The 18,408-nt window shown below is 37.4% G+C and overlaps 1 protein-coding gene across 3 annotated transcripts in view; it reads right to left on the bottom strand.

The window, feature by feature from the left end:
- Positions 1–18,408, bottom strand: part of Stag1 (stromal antigen 1) — a 325,347-nt gene that overhangs the window by 26,229 nt on the left and 280,710 nt on the right. For all 3 annotated transcript variants that reach the window (XM_052718205.1, XM_052718197.1, XM_052718212.1), the window contains 2 exons: positions 2,747–2,839; positions 353–527 (listed from right to left, as the gene is read on the bottom strand). In XM_052718205.1, the coding sequence (XP_052574165.1) occupies positions 353–527; positions 2,747–2,839 (268 nt within the window). The remainder of the gene's footprint in view (positions 1–352; positions 528–2,746; positions 2,840–18,408) is intronic.

Genomic DNA, 18,408 nt, shown 5'->3' with positions numbered 1-18,408 from the left:
CCAGGTTGGACTTGAATGATAGAGTTCAGTCAGTCCTGAATTTGCAATTAGCAGGGATTATAGGCATGCTCTACTACCACGCTCAGCTTATTATTATTTCAGTTTTCTAGTTTCTCTGTGTAGCCCTGGCTGTCCTGGAACTCACTCTGTAGACCAGACTGTCTTGGAATTCAGAGAGATCCTCCTGCTTCTGCCACCTGAGTGCTGCGATTTAAAGGTGTATGCCACCACTGCCCAGCTCCCAGCTTAATTTTTTTAAAAGCAGAAAAATCTCTTAAGTTTTAGAATTGGATTTACCCCATGCACCTCTGCTATCTTTTGAGGCTGACAAGGTGACAAAAGCCATAAGTACCCATGCTTTGGTTTTCCTCATCTTGATCAATGAAAACGTGATCCATCACAAAACTGAGGAGTTCAGACTGGAGTCCAGTATCTGGATTAAACACCAAAGGCTGAAGGCCCTCTCTGCCACCTGTCATTAACTGGTGGCTAAAAATCATTAAGAGATCACAAAGCAGCATGAAAGCCTGCAAGGCAAAGGGAGTTAGTTCATTAGCAAAGTAGTACATGAATTTAGGAATATCTATTAGTATATGAATATAGGAATATCTACAAACCAAATCGGAAACACACTAAATTACAACATTTCAATACCAATACCACAATAAAAAAATCGTAAGAATTTTTAAGTTCCAACTTTTCACATTTATCAACCTATGAAATTAATTTTATCATTAAACTGTGGTTACATTGAAGACATTAGTTTCCAATTCTATTTTTTTTTTTAAAGTTGAATGAATTTACTAAAGAACTGCAGACTGAGAGATTTTGGGTTGAATTTAAAAAAGTTAAGTTCAACTCTGGTAATGTAGGATTATTAACAGATGACATCAGAATTCTATTATACAATGCTTAATCATGTAATTAGCATACTCTGATAAATTACAATTCAACAAATTATTATGTAGTACTAAAAATCTATGCTACTACTTAGATTTAAAAAAACTAATATAAAATATTTTTGAAATACAATTAAAATTAGATTCAACCATTAATATCAAAGTATCTGAGAGCCCCACAATAAATATGCATAAAGACAAAATATTATATAGGAAAATTTTTACTTTTTAATTGATGAAGTAAAATAATGTACCACGAGTTTTCTTTCTGTCTTTTTATTTTTTGCGAGGTTTCTCTGGGTAGCCTTGACTGTCCTGGAACTCTCTCTGTAGACCAGGCTGGCCTAGAACTCAGAGATCCACCTGCCTCTGCCTCTGCCTCCCAAGTGCTGGGATTAAAGGTGTGTCCCACTACTGCCCAGCTGTGCCATGAGTTTTATAATAATTGATTTTGTGAAATTATTCTGAGTGCAGAAATCTCCAAATAATTTACTAAAGCCAAATTTCTAAAAGCTTACTTAAAAGGGAAGATGACGACTTTGGCATTTATTTTGGGACAGTTACATCCCTGGCTGTCTAATTCCAGCAAGAACAATGGCAACTTGTGCTCAGACCGCACAGCTGTGACATGTATTGAAAGTATTAAGAGACTTAAATACTATTTATAAAGGCAGAAACTTTCAAGAGAATCCAGAATTATTGTATTTTATTTTTTCAGAGACAGGGCTTCTCTGTGTAGCTTGGGAGCCTGTCCTGGAACTCGCTCTGTGGACTAGGCTGGCCTTGAACTCACAGATATCAGCCTGCCTCTGCCTCCCCAAAGGGAGAATATTTTTTAACCCAGGCTATTTTGGATATAAAACACACCAGAGAAGAAACATCAAATTTTGGTTGAACAGGCCACAGCGAGGTATTTTAGGCAGCAATGGTGGGTTCTGGAGAGTTAGAGAATAAGGCTTAGGGAAGATCATGTACACCCTGGAAAGAAGAGATTTGTGGCAGTTTATGTTAAGAAAAGACTGTGAAGGATGAAGATCTTTTAATTTGACTTATTTTGTAGCCCAATTCAAAAATAACAAAAAAAGAAGATATACATTTTGTTTTACATAAAAGAATTCCTTAGTACAAAGTATATTAAATAGTTTGTAAGTTTTTATAATGGAAAACCCTTCAGTTTCTTGGGTCACATTCTGACCATCTTTACGCAGTATCCCTCCTTAAGGAGGATCTGTTGATATAAGGGATCGTGTCATCTGAATGCTGACTTCTAGACTCAAAGTACACAGACTCAGGAGTTTACTGCCCGAAGGAGCTGATTATCTCATCAAAGTCTGTAAAAGGCTTTTTTGCATAGCTACACTATGTCAATATGTGTACTTCTTGGCTTCACAGTGGTCAAGAGGTAGCTACGTAGAGGATTATGGTATGGTCATACTTTAGACACATGGGCTGATACATTCATATGTATACATATGAAGAGGCTAGACACATATGTATACATATGAAGCTCTTTCTGGTATCAGGAGCTGAAGGTGAGAAGTCAACTTAAGCTATGATGTCAGCTCACCAGACCCTCAATATTTTAGCATAGAATTTGTAGGAATCAAGAACTCTAAATTTGAACTTAAGTCTTCCAGTTGACAGGAATATACTTGTCAAAGTACAAGAATAGAAGATGCAGCCTGGTTTATAACTTAAAATATCCATACATCTACACTCTAGGTTGTATATGTTATGGATAGACATATGTACTAAAATTTGAAAAATTGTATCTTCTAGTGTTCATCAATACATTTGGGTTGTTAATCATAGTCAATACAGAACAATATTAACTAATAATTCCTTACCTGTTCCTTAACTGGAGTATTAACATTAGATAGGCACTGTTGGCAAACAGCCAAAAAAGATTTCACTGTTTTCCTCAAAACCAACAAATCCTCCTGTAAAACACATTTAAATATGCAAACATGAATAACAATACACCAGAAAACTGATCCAATGGAAAAATAAACAGAAAACAGTCAAGCTGTTTATTGTAAAGAAATTCAGTCATCATTGGGAACCAATTAGTAAAGTTATTTCCTAGTTATTGAACATAATGGAAAGGGCAGAGACCCAGAAATACTAAACATTCAGTCATATTTAATAATGAAATGATCAGTGTGACTATTCAGAAAGATTTCCCTTTATAAATAGTTTTATATAGGCTGATATTAGAATTGCTAGTTCCATAACATACAATGTAAGATGATAGAATGTAAGGCTGAAGAGATGGTTCAGTGGTTAAGAGCATGTACTGCTCTTCCCAAGGACCTGAGTTCAGCTCTCAGCACCCATACCGGGCAGATCACAACTACCTGTCCCAGCTCCAGGGGACCAATGCTTTCCTGGGCACATGCACACACATGTACACATCTACACAGACATACACACAAACGTGTAATTAAAATAAAAACTAAGTAAAAAATAAAACTTTCAAAAACATGATGGAGAGGACACTGAAAAGAAGAAAAAACATGTTAGCAAGAAACATGTCTCCTATCTTTATAGTGTACTGCAAAGTGTTGTTGAGGGAAAGGAGTATGTGGCTTAATTCTAAGCTTGGAGATAAATAGGATTTCACATTAGACAGTCTGATAATCCACATATGGTAACATTTAAAAAGTATGAAGATAAATTTTATTTTCTTCTTGTTCTTAAAACTATTTTTTATTTTTATTTTTTTATTGTGTGTATGTGTGTACATGTCAAGGCAGAGGGAGATTTGCAGGGGTCAGATTTTTATTTCCATCCTATGTGTTCTAAGATTGAACTCAGGTCAATATGCAGCAAGTGCTCTAACCTGCTGAGACTTCTTATAGGCCCCTATTTTTCTTTCTCTTGAGACAGGGTCTTACTGTGTAGCCCTGGCTGTTCTGGAACTCACAGAGATTTCTCTCTGCCTCCTGAGTGGGATTAAAGACACTTGTCACCAAGTCTGGCTTAAAAAAAAAAAAAAAAAAAGAAAGAAAGAAAGAAAAGACCCCCCCCCCCCACCTTTGGTACTAGAGACTGAACTGAGCCTTGAAAAGAAATACAAAACCTGGTTCCTCCAAAGCCAGAACCCAGGGTAAAATGGTCTCTGCAAAGAAGGGGAGAAGGCACTCAAAGGGAAAAGCTGATACTGGCAAGCATGGAAACAGTCCTGCAGACAATGCAGGTGCCAAAACACACCAGGCACAGACAGCTGAAGATGCCAAGGGAAATGTGTTCACTTCCACCCCCCACCCCAGGTTTCTCTGTGTCACAGCCCTGCCTGTCCTGGAACTGACTTTGTAGACCAGGCTGGCCCCCAACTCATAAAGATCCACTTGCCTTTGCCTCCTGAGTGCTGGAATTAAAGATGTGCACCACCACTGCCTGGCTTAAAATGTGTTAATTTTTAATTACTCTGTAGTTCTGGTTACTGTTTGAAATACGTTTTTAAAAATCAAGGTTTATAAAATTGTAGGGTTTTTTGAAGTTGTTATCACACAGAATATTGTTTTTTTCTGGGGAAGGGGAGGTATGTGTCACTAACATCTCTCCCAACCTTTCCCTGCTAATTTAGGAAGAGTCCTTTGTTCCTAGGAGGGACTTTCTGATGTTGATGGGTGTGACCACCTAGGCACAAAATGCCTTGTGCACACCACAAAACTTAACACTTTTATATCCTCCTCTCCCTCTACAACAAGTATAGACTTAACTCCCTAAAAACAGAGACTGTTGGGACTTGGACCCCTAAAACTGGTTTTGCCAGTGTGTTGGGAATCCAGGCTTTCCAGCGACATCACTGAGATGGTTTTCCTGAAAAGAGCAGTGGTTCATTTTCTAGAAGACTATGGATCTTCAGACTGGTCATTCTGCTATTTTCATTCATTTGCTGCAAGTCAGAGTCAGCTTGTAAAAGATTAAACAACATCCTTAAGGTGAAACATCAACCCTCACTCCTTTCCCTGTTCAAAGTATCAACAGTTCATTGGATTTCTCATCTTGATAGTCCATACAAGAAGGGAATTTAGAAGATCTTGTATACTGTTAATGATTGTTTGCCCATGTCCTGGCTGAAATAACTGGATGCAGTTTAGCGTGGGAAAAATGAATAGGTTCTATTGTTGGACATGTTAGTAGCACCTAACTCAGGAGTTAAGACAGTGTGGACCCTGAGTTCAAGAATTTCAAACCAGCCTGGCCAACACACAGTGAGAGTTCTGTCTCAAAACAACCCACCCAGCAAATAGAAGCCACCCTCCCCTTTACAAAAGATTCTAAACTGAGTGCAGTAGTATACACATAGAATCTCAGCACTTGAAAAGCTAAGGTGGGAGAACCAGGAATTTGAGGCCATTGTGGGCTACACTGTTTCTCAAACCACAGAACAAACTAAACACAGACAAAACCCCTGGGAGAAGGGGGCAGTTAGGATTAAACTTTGAAACCAGGACCATTTGCCATTGGCGCTCATTTTCCCCTGACAAATGAGCCAGACACATACATGTAATTCAGCATTATATTGGTTTTGAATAGAGTAAGGAAGAATAATTAACTGAATAAAGGACCACATGGAAATAACTTTAAAAGTTACTTTAAAGTTATTTAGTAATTTAATAAACTAAAATTGTTTAAAACTATTCTGCTTGGTACTCTGTTTTGGGATCTTCACAGGCCAAATGACATTTCAAAATATTTTTGCTAACATGAGCACATATTTTGAAGGAGAAAAGTGCCTGTATTGTGCAAAGTGGTAAGAGAAGGATACTGTCTTGAGGACTTTTAATGTTCCTGCAGATAAATACATATCTATACCTCAAAATTCCTTGAACTTTCAATATCAAACATTTGCAAAGCACTGGGTGGGGGAAAACAGATGAGGTAATAGACAACTATAACAGAATATGTAGTGTGAGGACGGGGGAAAGTATGGGATTTATGTTAAACAATTTAGGGTCAGAAGTCTTGGAAGGGTTCTCAAAGATGACATGTTCTGTAGCTGGAACCAAGACTAAATTGACAGAACTACATGTAAACAAGCTCCTGGTAGAATGGGACAGGGTTACAACCACATGACACACCAGTGTTAAAGATTCTGCAAGGCAGAATGACTAATTAGAATTTCCTGATTGTAGAGAGTTAAAATATTGTAGACCTACAGCCAAATTATGTTCGCCTACTTTTAGTGTCCATCATAGCCATCCATTGTCCACCTGTGTCTGACTTAACGTCCTTTTGTCAGAAAAAAAATTACAAAATGTATTCTTAGCCTACCAAGCTTCCACCAATCCAAAGTTAAGAATGTCATTTGATAGCATCTGAGACTTAGAGCAGTTTCCCCCACTCTGATGAAATTCACTTCTCTGTAGTCCTCACCACATGTATTTGGTAAATTCCTTGATTTATGACTTTGTTTTGTAAATAATAAAGTATCATGTAAACACTTCCATGGTGGAATATACTATTTGAGGCAGCTGAAATCATGTTGCTGGGTCATGGTCACTCATATTTGGTTCAAGAATAAACTATTATCCCCTTTGAGGTGAAAGCTGCATTTTGCATTGACACAGGCCACACATGGTGATGTATGTCTGTAATGCCAACACCTGGAAGATTGGGGAATATTTTAAGTTGGAAGCCAGTATAGGCGTTATCACAAGACACTGTCTTAAAAACAAAAACCCTTCAAAATCCATATGCTTCCCAAAAAGAAAAAAGGTGTTCTAGGTAGGGCAAAGAATATTGAAAAAGAAAATAGATATATCACTGAAAAAAGTTACTATACTTGGGACAAGTACAGGCAAGAAAGCAAACAAAAAAAAGGAAACAGGACCCATTTTCACTTATTGTAAGGAAGGAGCCATTTAAAATGTCATGATAATTATTTGGATATTATACTGAAGGATTTTTATTTTGTCACAGGTGCACTAAATTTTTGTGTGACGGAGTAGAAGATAACATGAAATACACCAGTTAAAGAGTCAATACAATCTTTTGTTGAAAGCTTACTGTTAGCAAATATTATGTTCTATGTTTATAAATCTCATAATCATTGGGAGAAATAATTGAAAATAGTCCAGACTTATTAATTTACTTTTCCCTTCTTCTTCTCTTTCATTTATTTATTTATTTGTTCATTTATTTACAGAGTCTTACCCTGTAGCCCTTGCTGGCCTTGAACTCAAAGAGATCTGTCTGCTTCTGCTTCCAGAGTGCTGTGATTAAAAGTGTGTACCACACCAGGCCCCATTAATAATACATCTCTGTTTTCTAGAAAGGAAAACTAACATTCGGCATACCCACAGAATCCACAGAAAGCTGTGTTGATACTATTTAACAAGCATTTGGTCTTTGTCTATTTCTTAACATACAACTCTTAAAATCTTTGCACTTTCTAAAGTGAAGTGACTTTTTCTGTGCTAATAAGATGACAAATGGCTGATACTTCCTAAGTATCTTCAGGCTATTCATTGGAAAGACAAGGAATAATTAGTGTTAGGCCTTTAAAATCCTTTCTCCCTTATAGCTCTGAACAATATTCTAAATACTTATCCTTACACCCACAGAGAAATGAAGCTCTCACCTCTTATTAAAGCTTCTTTTTGCAACAGATGGAGACAAAGATGTCTACAGCTGGCCAAAATGCATAGAATAAGTGACTGTGGGGTGGCTAACCACAACTGATACATTTGCAGTGAAATCCCTACACCTAAGGCTCAAGGAAATCACGGAAGAAGGAGAGGAAACAGTGTAAGAGCCAGAGACGCAGGATGCCAGTTGTTAGATACTGTTTGTTACACATGACAGAGAAAATGCATGTATGAACTCAACAATACGGTTGCCTGAACAAGACCAGTATGATACCAGTTCACTCACTAAAGCAGACAGGAGAAATTCTACATGGTCCCCTTCCTAGATGAAGAGCTACAGGTGGTTAATGGGTACAGAGAGAGGGACAATTACTTCCTTCCATTGATGAACTCCTCCTGCACGGCTTGTCCAATCCTGAGTGATCAGCTCTAGATACATGTACATACAAGAAAAGCTACACAGACTCAGTATGTTATATACTCAATATGTGACATGTGCATATATACAGACACACTCATACATACATATACATATGTATATGCACATACCAATAATTAAAGAAGAGACCATGAATTTGGGAGAGTATGGGGGGAGTTGGAGGAAGGAAAGGGAAAGGAGGGAGTGATGTAAATGCAGTGTCATGTATGAAGTTCTCAAAAGTTACATAAAAACAAGTTGAATAAAGAAATCTATCAGAATGAAGTCCAGTACATATGATTGAAACGCAACCAAACAACAACCAACCAAACCTTTTCTTCCACTTCCATGCAGTGGGAAGCTAGCTAACCGTTGAGTTGGTCATCAAGTACCAATGATTAAATGAAGCATGTTTATGTGATGAAGTTTCCATAGAAACTCAAAATGACAGGTTTCAGGGAGCTTCTAGACAGATGAACACTGCATCTTGGAGATCAGAGTTTCTGGGGGGGAATATACTCAGAGAGAACATGGAAACTCTATCCTATGTCTAATGTGCCTTGAGCCCTACCCACCTCTTTATCTGTATCCACATAACATTATTATTATTATTATTTTATTTATTTATTTTTTTAACAACACAGGGTCTCACTATGTAACACCCAGATTGGTCTTGAACTCTCATTCTTGTCTAAGCCTCCCAAGTTTTGGGATTATATGTGTGTATTATCATACCTCTTTTGTATTATCTTTTATAGTAAAAAGTTTTTATAAACTGTTTTATAAACTGCTTCTTTAAATTCTGGAATCACTCTAGCAAATTTATCAAAACCAAGGAGCAACTATGGGAAATCAGATGTGGTGGCTTGAATGAGAATGGCCCCACAGACACATATATTTGAATGCTGGGTCCCTAGTTGGGACTGTTTTGGAAGGATTAGGAGGTGTGTCACTGGGGGTGGGTGGGCTTTGAGGCTTTAAAAGACTCATGCCATTCCAAGTGACTTTCTTTGCCTCATGTTTGTCTTTCAAGAAGTGAGCTCTCAGTTACTGTTCCAGCACCATGTCTGCCTTTCTGCTGCCATGCTCCCTATAATGACAGTCATGGATTCACCCTCTGAAACTGTAAGCCCCAAACAAACTCTTTCTTTTTTAAGTTGACAGTCACAGTATCTTATCACAGCAACAGAAAAATAACCAAGACACCAGATTTACAGCAGGATAATGAGAAGTACAGATTGAAAAACCTGGAGCTTGGAGCTGACATCAGAAGTGAGCCCTGAACCTATGGGAACCAATACCACTTCCAGATAGTAACAGAACTGAATTAGAGGACACTCAGCTGATGCGTACTAAAAAACAAATTCATTTCTGGAGGGGTGAAATCCTCTCACTTTTGGGTCACAGAAATATATTTTGTTGTGGAAGTATAGGAGAAACAGACTTTTCTTTTCCCTTACTATTATTACATTTGGTAGTAGTAATAGCCCTGACCCATGAACATGAGTTTTAGAAAGAAAAATTTTGAAAAGTATATAGAAGATGAGGAACATTTGGTTGGAAGATTACATATTTACTCATGGTATGAAGAAACTGCATTTGTGTTGTAATTGGTCATGAAATATAACAACTATCAATGGAACTTAGAGATGTGATAGACCCAGCTTCCAAGGAGATGGTTCATTAGGTACACACAGAAATAGAAAATAAGAAGCAAACTAAACATAATCCCATGGTTATCTTTACAAGCTAAAATAAAAGTAAAATGGAGAACTTTTTGTATAAAGGCCCTGACACTGGATAGACTAAGCTTAGATGCCAGTATCTCTGAGCTCATGCCAAATGATATCAAATCCTTGCCCTCTGTTCACAAAGGGGAAAATTGTTCCAGGACAATATAGATAGCATCTCCAAAACCCTTGGTCACCAAAAAAGTAGTCAATGCTAGTTAGGGGAAACCCTAACCAAGAAACAGAGAGTGGGATAGAGTATGGAGAAACTACTTTATTTTGAAAATCAGAATAACCAGCTTCCCAAGGAGCTTTTATTAAAATACACCTTGATAATACTAATTAGGAGCAGTATTTTTGGTTTTAAATGCTGTTGAGTGGAAGACTATGAGTTGATTAATGCAGCTCACAAAGCAGCAATCACAGATAACTGTATCCCACCTAGACACATAGGATATTATTCCCAAAGCAACAGCTAGTTTGGTGAAACAGATAAAAGTCACTGTTAAATAACCACACAACTCTATCAATAAATGCCAAATGGAATATTCCAAATGAAGCAGTAAATATGTTTTGTATGCAGGCTATTGTGAAATTGGCTCTATGATGGCCATGATGGTTACCCAGTGAACATGCCTATGATGGTTTGAATGAGAATGCCCCACATAAGCTCATGTGTTTGAATGCTTGGTCCCTAGTTGGTGGAACTGTTTGGGAATGATTAATATGTGTGACCGTGTTGGAGGAAGTGTGTCAGTGGGGTAGGCTTTGATGTTTCAGAAGCCCACACCATTCCCAGTTTGCCCTCTGCTTTGTGTTTGTGGATCAAGATGTAAGCTCTCAGCTACAGCTTTGGTGCCATGCTCCATGTGTGATGGTCAGAGACTCTAATCTTCTGAAGCCATAAGCAAATTAAATGCTTTCTTTTATAAGTTGCCTTGGTCATGGCATTTTTATCACAGCATAAACCCAGTGGCTAGTACAGGTTTGAGAACAATGTGGTAAATTCTTTCCTCTATCTGAGTTGAGATCATTTGGAAATTTCAAGCCTTTCATTTTGGTCCTAACATCAATACTTTCTCCTGTCTACCTGACTCCTTTAGTTCCTAGTATCTTTTTATAGTACAAGAGAGATCAAGATATTGTTTATAACTACAGTAAGCAACTTGGAGTTCCTGGGTCATAGATGGTAATAGCAGAAACCAGCAGGTTTGTGATCTTTACCCTCAGCCTTTAACTATTTCTAAGTTTAAAGTTTTTAGAACTTATTATCATTGTGTATAAATGACTTATATAAGTATGTGAGACTTATATAAGTATGTAAGACTCATATATATATATGGCTCTCTCCTTCCACCTTCTGTGGGACCCAACACCTAAGTATTTAAAAAATTGTCTTTGGTCTCTGACAAGCTCACTTAAAGCCCATTTTTTCACACTATAGAAATTATTTAGGATAGATTTTTTTCACTCCCCACTTATCACTTAGCTCTGGAAAGAATATTTCAATGAGTCTCAGTATTACACAGCACCCATCGGTGGACAGGCTAGTGAAGCAGAGGAACCCTTCAACTATCCTTCATAGGAGATTCTCTACCAGGAAACAAGATCCTTAACTTGGAAGTCCAGGATTAGGGTTGCAAACACAGCACACACTCTTAATAAACTGCTGAAACCATAAACCACAAGGTTTTACTTTTCTATACTGAAAACATTTATTTCTGGTTCTCAGATGATTTGAAGATGCTGGAATTGTATATACATTTCAAGGTCAGAATTTGTTCTGACTAGTTACATCTAGGTTATTTTCCTGTTTGGTATTTTGAGAAAGGGTTTCACTGCCACTTAGCTAGGTTGGCCTTGAACTCAGCCTTCTGAGGTCTAAGTGCTGGGATTGAAGGAAAATGTCAAGATGACTAGCTCATGGATATTAAACGAGACCTGAATCTTTCTTTTTTTTTTTTCCCTAGACCAGTCAAACAATTCCTTGTGACTGGACATAGCAAGAATAGATAATGAGGACAGAATTCTCAAAAAACAAAACGCAGAAGGACAGATTCTAAAAGCAAAATAAATAGTTTATATACTAGTGACACTTGCTCTATAGGTATAGTTATTATCTCTCAATCCTTGCCCCATTCCTTTCTTCTCAAAGCAGTAACTGCAGATGGCGAGATCCTAGCTGCACTTTGTTATTATAGGAATTCTGGGCAAAGATCCAAGTAAGCTATTTCTTGTTCATAGCTACAATGAAGGAGCAGGGGAAGAACAAAATGAAAGCAGTGAAGAGCCTGTCGTTTTTTAAACATTCAGCTTACTCCTAGGAATGTGATTTGTGGGAAAAAGTACAAGGTTGAAAGGACTTGGTCACCTCTAGTAGCCCTCTCCCTACTCTTCTTTTCTCTAGTCTGTTTGGATGTTAAGGTGGAATTTGCAGAGGAGACACTATAGTCAAAAATGTAAAGAAGGAACACATTTTTAATAAAGTACTTCATTAACAATGTAAATTATAGTAATCTAGAGGATGATGGCTTTGACTTAAAGGATTAGGATTAGGGCCAGAGTCCAATGGAGGCAAAGATGTATGCTTGCAGCAGTCTAGAATAGAAACATGCAGGGTGACGTAGGGTAGAATACTTGGAAGATTATAGAAAACAGGACATGCTGGGCATCATAGTACATTTAGAAGGCAGAGGCAGCCAGATCTTTGAGTGTTTGAGGCCAGCCTGGTGTACATGGTGAGTTCTAGGCTGTCCTGGGCCACATAGTGAGAACTCAGCCCCCAACAAACAAACAAACAAACATTTAAAAAGGTATTCTCCCCAAAAAAGAAAGAAAAAAAGAAAACAGAACAACACTTAGGAGGAGGAAAACTGAAGACAAATTCTTTGTCTACAGGCTAATAAAGGCAACTAATTGAGTCCCAAGTCTAATATACCGGGCTCTTTAAATGCTTTTGTATAATCCAGTCCTGAAAGAGCTAAAGTAAGAATGATGTTTCTTGTTAGAGAAGAAAGTTAAAGCTGCTTGTAAAAACCAGCACTAGGGGGCACTGGAACAAAGAACACTGAACCTGACTTGCAAGCTTGTCAAAGAGCATCAACTCACAGGTTGACACCCAGCACACCTACATTTTACAAAAAGGTCTAAAACTGTTTTGATACAGTTTTCTCAAATACTTCACTACAAAAAGGTTTATCACCAAGTTAAATTATAACTTGAATTTAAACTTCAAATATAATTATCATTTAGAATCTCCTGAATGAGAGTACTTATGACAGGTCAGAAGAAAATTAGATTCAAGAAAAATCTCTCTACAAAGAAGAAAACCGGTATTATATATACTTAAGGGTCTTAAGTATACTATAATTGTTGACTCAGAAATTCCATTCTAAGTGTATAATAAAACATAAAACAATGGAGAACACATGAACAAGGTCTTATGTCAGAATGGCCCTTGTAGTATTAATTTCACAACAAAAAAAAGTTCAAAACTTAAGTATTCAAAATATTCAAGAGGGCAACAAATTCTTACGTAGCTACAAACAGGCTATTATACACTTATTAAAAATATTCTCAGGGGTATGGAGCGATGGCTAGGGGTTAAGAACACTTACTGCTCTTGGAGAGCACCTGGGTTTGGTTCTCAGCACTTGCATGGTGACTCACAACCATCTGTAAATCCAGTTCTGGAGACCAGGTGCTCTTTCACAAACACACTGCATATAGATACATGTAGGCAAAACATTCATTCATAGACATAAAATAAAAATAAACCTTAAAATATATTCTTGGGAGACATTCAACCACAGTCTCTGGAAAAAAGGGGGTAAAGGCTGAATACAGCCATGAGAAAAGCAATGGGTACTTTAAACAGCTGGTAGAAGGGCCACACCCAGGAGAGCAGCAGCCAAGGCAGGACCAGGGAAAACCTCTTCACCTTAGCAGTGGGTATTCAGCACTTACAACCAACAGAACAGAGGCAAAACACCATTTAAAAAGATTTCTGCTGTCCTAGAGAGTATCAGTACTAGGGCCTGTATGTTAGAACCTGACAAAAAGAGCATTGGGATACCGTGGAAAATAAACTTTGAAACAGATCTAAACAGTGTTCAGGAAGCTGAACATTCAATGGGAACTAAAGTTACATCAGAACTTTCACACAGATTTCAGGCAAGAACTGCATGCACAGGAACCAGGCTAACATTTGTACTGGGGCCTAGAAGGAAATCCTGCAGTTGTGACCAGATCAGATACTCCACCTGGGAAACACCCAAAGGCAAGGCAGAGGAGAGAAAGGGACCACCCACAGAAGAGGACCGTTCAGCAGAAGGAAAAAACGATAGTCCAAACAAGAGCCAACAATCAGGCAGTTTTTACATCCCAAATCTTCACCCAATTTTCTCCTCTATATTTATCCCATCTGTATTTAATATCCAAGGTCATTTTAGAAGTACTCTATTTCCTACTACAGAGATACCTGAACATCAATGTTCACTGATCTATTCACAAGACCTAGGAAATGGAATGAGTTAGAGGTCTATCAATTGTGTGATATGAAGATGTGATACATATGCACAATGTAATTTTATTCAGCTGTAAAGAAAAACGGAAATTATGAAATTTGTAGGAAAATGAATGTAACTGATAAATATTAATACTGAGTAAAATAACTCAGGCTCAAAAAGAAGAACACTGCATGCTCTCTCTCCTATGTGGATCCCAGTTTTGAATTCTTAGAATGTATGTTTAACCTGGAGTGTCAGAAGAGGCAGGCAGCTAGAAAGGTTTTTTGGGGGAGGGTGGTGGTGGTGGAGAAGGCTTTAGAGGAGGTGGAACAGTAGAACATATGCAGTATGAAGTAGGGTGGGATGAGGGGAATCATATTCTTTGGTACAGACACTTGTAACTTACAGTTACTCAGTTACATAAGTTTCTACCTACACGCATGCATGCAACTCTAATTAAATGCAACGAGCTACAAAAAAGGAAGACCTAAAGAGACAACATCATCAGTGACAGCAACAAGTCTCCTCAAACCCCTAAGAAGTGGGAGAACTTTCTGCAAAGAAGGGTTTTCATAAGAGGAGGAGGGAAGAAGAAAGGACAATGGGGATGGATTTTGATCAAAGAGCATTACATATATATGAAACTGTGAAAGAATAAACAAACATTTTTTAAATATATTTTTAAGATGATTTAATTTCTTTGATTTTTATTCTGAATGAAGTTTGAAAAACAGTATAAATAAAGCTACTTTGAGACAGTGCCTAATTTTTTGGTTCAGAATAGCTTTCAAATTATGATCCTCCTGCCTCTGCTTCACTAAAGACAATCGTTACCATACCTGGAAATATTTTCTTTTTTCTTCAGATAGTGTCTCACATAGCCCAGGCTAACCCCAAACTTGCTATGTGGGTGAAGACGACCTTAAGCTCCCGGTCTTCAAGCTTCTCCCTCCTGACAGCTGGGATTCCAGTCATGCATCATTAGACCTTGTTTATGTGGTTCTGGTGATTGAACTCAGGCTTTCATGCAAGCTAGACAAGCACTCTACCAACCCAACTATAAACACAGTCCTCTGCGATATTGTTTGTTCTTTCTTTTAAGATTTACTTATTTTTATCTTATGTGTATGGTGTCTTGCATTCATTATGTCTGGGTACAACATGCGTGCGTGTCTGCAGAGACCGGAAGAGAATGTTAGATCCCCTGGGACTGGAATTACAGCTGTTGTTAGCTTCCACATTAGCCGCCATTTGGGTGTTAGAAATTGAACATGGGTTCACTGGCGTGCCAGTGCTCTTAACCACTGAACCATCTCCTCAGCCCCCAAGAATATTGTTTTCTTTTCTTTTTCTTGTTCTCCTCCCTAGCTTTCTTTCTTAGATCTATCTATGCCTGCCTCTCAGGTGATGAGATCAAAGGTGTGTGCCATCACACCCTGTGCCATATTTCATAATAAAAAAAAATGTACTCACTGAAAAGAATTATGGATCTACATGAGGCTAGAAATATATTTTTAAAAATAACAAAAGAAAAATATTAAAACATTCACAGTGGTTATCTACAGCTGGTAATATCTGGCAGGTTTTTATACTGAGACTACATCAAATAAATATCTTAAAGCCAAAATGAATAAAAATAATTTATTAGTTAAAAATTTAAATGAACTCTTCAGAGATTTTAAAATAAGTTTCTGTAAATAATCAATGATCAGGGAAACAAACAGTGGTCAGGTGGCCCATTTCCTTACTACTAATCAAATAATCCAGTCTATCTTAGCATTCTTTAAAAAAAAAAATTACTTCATGTAATGGATTGTGAAATTATTTCTAAATGACACTAAAATATTTAGTTAACATTTAAAAATTAAAAAAACCTGATTCATTTCTTTTAATCTTATGTATATGATTGTTTTGACTGCATGCATATGTGTATATTTCATGTGTGCCTGATACATACTGAGCCACAAGAGGGCACTGGATACTGGAGTTAAAGATGGCTATGAGCTGCCGTGTGGTGCTGAGAAAAGAAGCCAAATCCACTGCAAGAGCAGCAAGTGCTCATAACTGCTAAGCTATCTCTCCAGCACTACAATTAACATTTACAAATTTATCAATATATACATTTTAGGAAATAAAGAGGAAAAAAGGGAGTTTTTAATTGCATCACTATTAAGTATTCTGCCTATTTCAACTGGTACTACAAATGAGACATATAAAATCATAATAGCTTATTTAAACATCATTAGGCATATAGAATGATGAACAAATCCTAGCAGTGTGCTATATCTGGGCTAGAAGCAATCAACTGACAAACATTATCAATTTGTGATCTTTGAAGAGTTGACCAATGTGCTCATGAAAATTTTTGTGAAAATAAAACCCACAAAATTGTTATAGTAAAAGCTTAATATAAGAATGTAAAGAGTGGTAACAAAATATTAGGTTGAGATTAGAATAGATTATGCTCAAAGTCTGTGATTTTAGGCAAGGCTCGATCTCTGACAGTGGTTGCATCCATGTAAACTGGGATTTTGATAGGACCTGCTGTACAGGATAATCTTGAAGATTTCATTAGAGCATTTTTATTCTCATGTGATTTATCAGTAAGGTAACAATAACAACAATCTTCCTTCTGTTCTTCATCTAAATTGAACAGATTTAATTAAATGATTTTCAAGTTCTTTAGAGTCCTAACAGTATATTTATCAACAACAGTATAATGTCAGTATAGTAAATACAACACAGGATAATTTAAACATTTTTCAAGGATTTATACCAGTTCAACAATTGCATTATGTAGGATAAACAGAAATAGGAGACTATTATGGAGAATCACAATGTTTTTGTTCTAACAGGTGAAAAATTATTATTAAAAAAACAAATTATACGTAGGTGTGTGTGTTTCTGTATGTGGATAGGTACATATGGAGGGCGGGTGCCCTTGGAGGAGTTGGATTCCCTGGAGTTGGAGTTATATATGATTGTGAGCTGCCTGACATGTGTGAGAATCAAACTCAAGTCATCTGAAGAGCAGCAAGTGCTCTTAATCACTGAGGCAACCTCCAAATTATTTTTTTGTGTGTGATAAAACTATGTAAAATATCAACAACAACCATCACTCAAATAGCATTACAAAAAAGTATAACACCCCAGCACTCGGGAGGCAGAGCCAGGCGGATCTCTGTGAGTTCGAGGCCAGCCTGGGCTAACAAGTGAGTACCAGGAAAAGGCGCAAAGCTACACAGAGAAACCCTGTCTCGAAAAACCAAAAAAAAAAAAAAAAAAAAAAAAAAGTATAACACAAATCTTTCTTCTCTTATACCTGCTCCCATAGAAATTCTATTTTCTAGGGGTAACTACTATTAAGATTTTATGATGAGAATATGTATACATCTTACTAGTTTTAGTTGGTTCTTTAAATATTTGTTTTTATTTGTATGTTCAAGTCTCCTTGAAATAATTTTTATAAATTAAATAAATAATAAATAATAATTTTATAAATTAAAATAATAAATTTTATGAAATCATTCAAAATCTTATATTTATGTCAGATAGATTTAATTTTTTTTTTTGTCCTAAAATTGTATTTGCTAAAAATTCTTTAAGCCATGTGCTTTTAGAAGATTCAGATTTGACTGTTAGGTGTTTGGGGAACTCACTACAGAACTCTTAAAAACCACATGAGAACAGGAAGAAGCAAAGTGCTAGAGAGGCCCACAGAAATCCACAAAGATACCCACACAACAGACTGCTGGCAATGGTCGAGAGACAGCCCGAACTGACCTACTCTGGTGATGGGATGGCCAAACACCCTAATTGTTGTGCTAGAAACCTCATCCAACTACTGAGGGATCTGGATGCAGAGATCCATGACTAGGCCCTGGGTGGATCTCTGGGAGTCCAATCAACGAGAATGAGGAGGGTTTATATGAGCGAGAATTGTTGAGACCAAGGTTGGATAAAGCACAGGGACAAATAGCCAAATGAATGGAAACACATGAACTATGAACCAATGGCTGAGGGGTCCACACTGGATCAGGCCCTCCGAATGGGTGAGACAGTTGATTGGCTTGATCTGTTTGGGAGGCATCCAGGCAGTGGGACCAGATCTTGTGCTCATTGCATGAGTTGGCTGTTTGAAACCTGGGGCCTATGCAGGATTGTTTGGCTTGGCCTGGGAGGAGGGTACTAGACCTACCTGGACTGAGTCTACCAGGTTGACCTCAGTCTGTGGGGAAGGCTTTACCCTGGAGG

Source organism: Peromyscus californicus, unplaced genomic scaffold, assembly GCF_007827085.1.
Source record: "Peromyscus californicus insignis strain IS unplaced genomic scaffold, ASM782708v3 Scaffold_11__1_contigs__length_118956290, whole genome shotgun sequence".
NCBI classification, from domain to species: Eukaryota; Metazoa; Chordata; class Mammalia; order Rodentia; family Cricetidae; genus Peromyscus; species Peromyscus californicus.
Note: the sequence above shows the minus strand (reverse complement) of the source record. Positions and strands in the feature narration are given on the sequence as shown.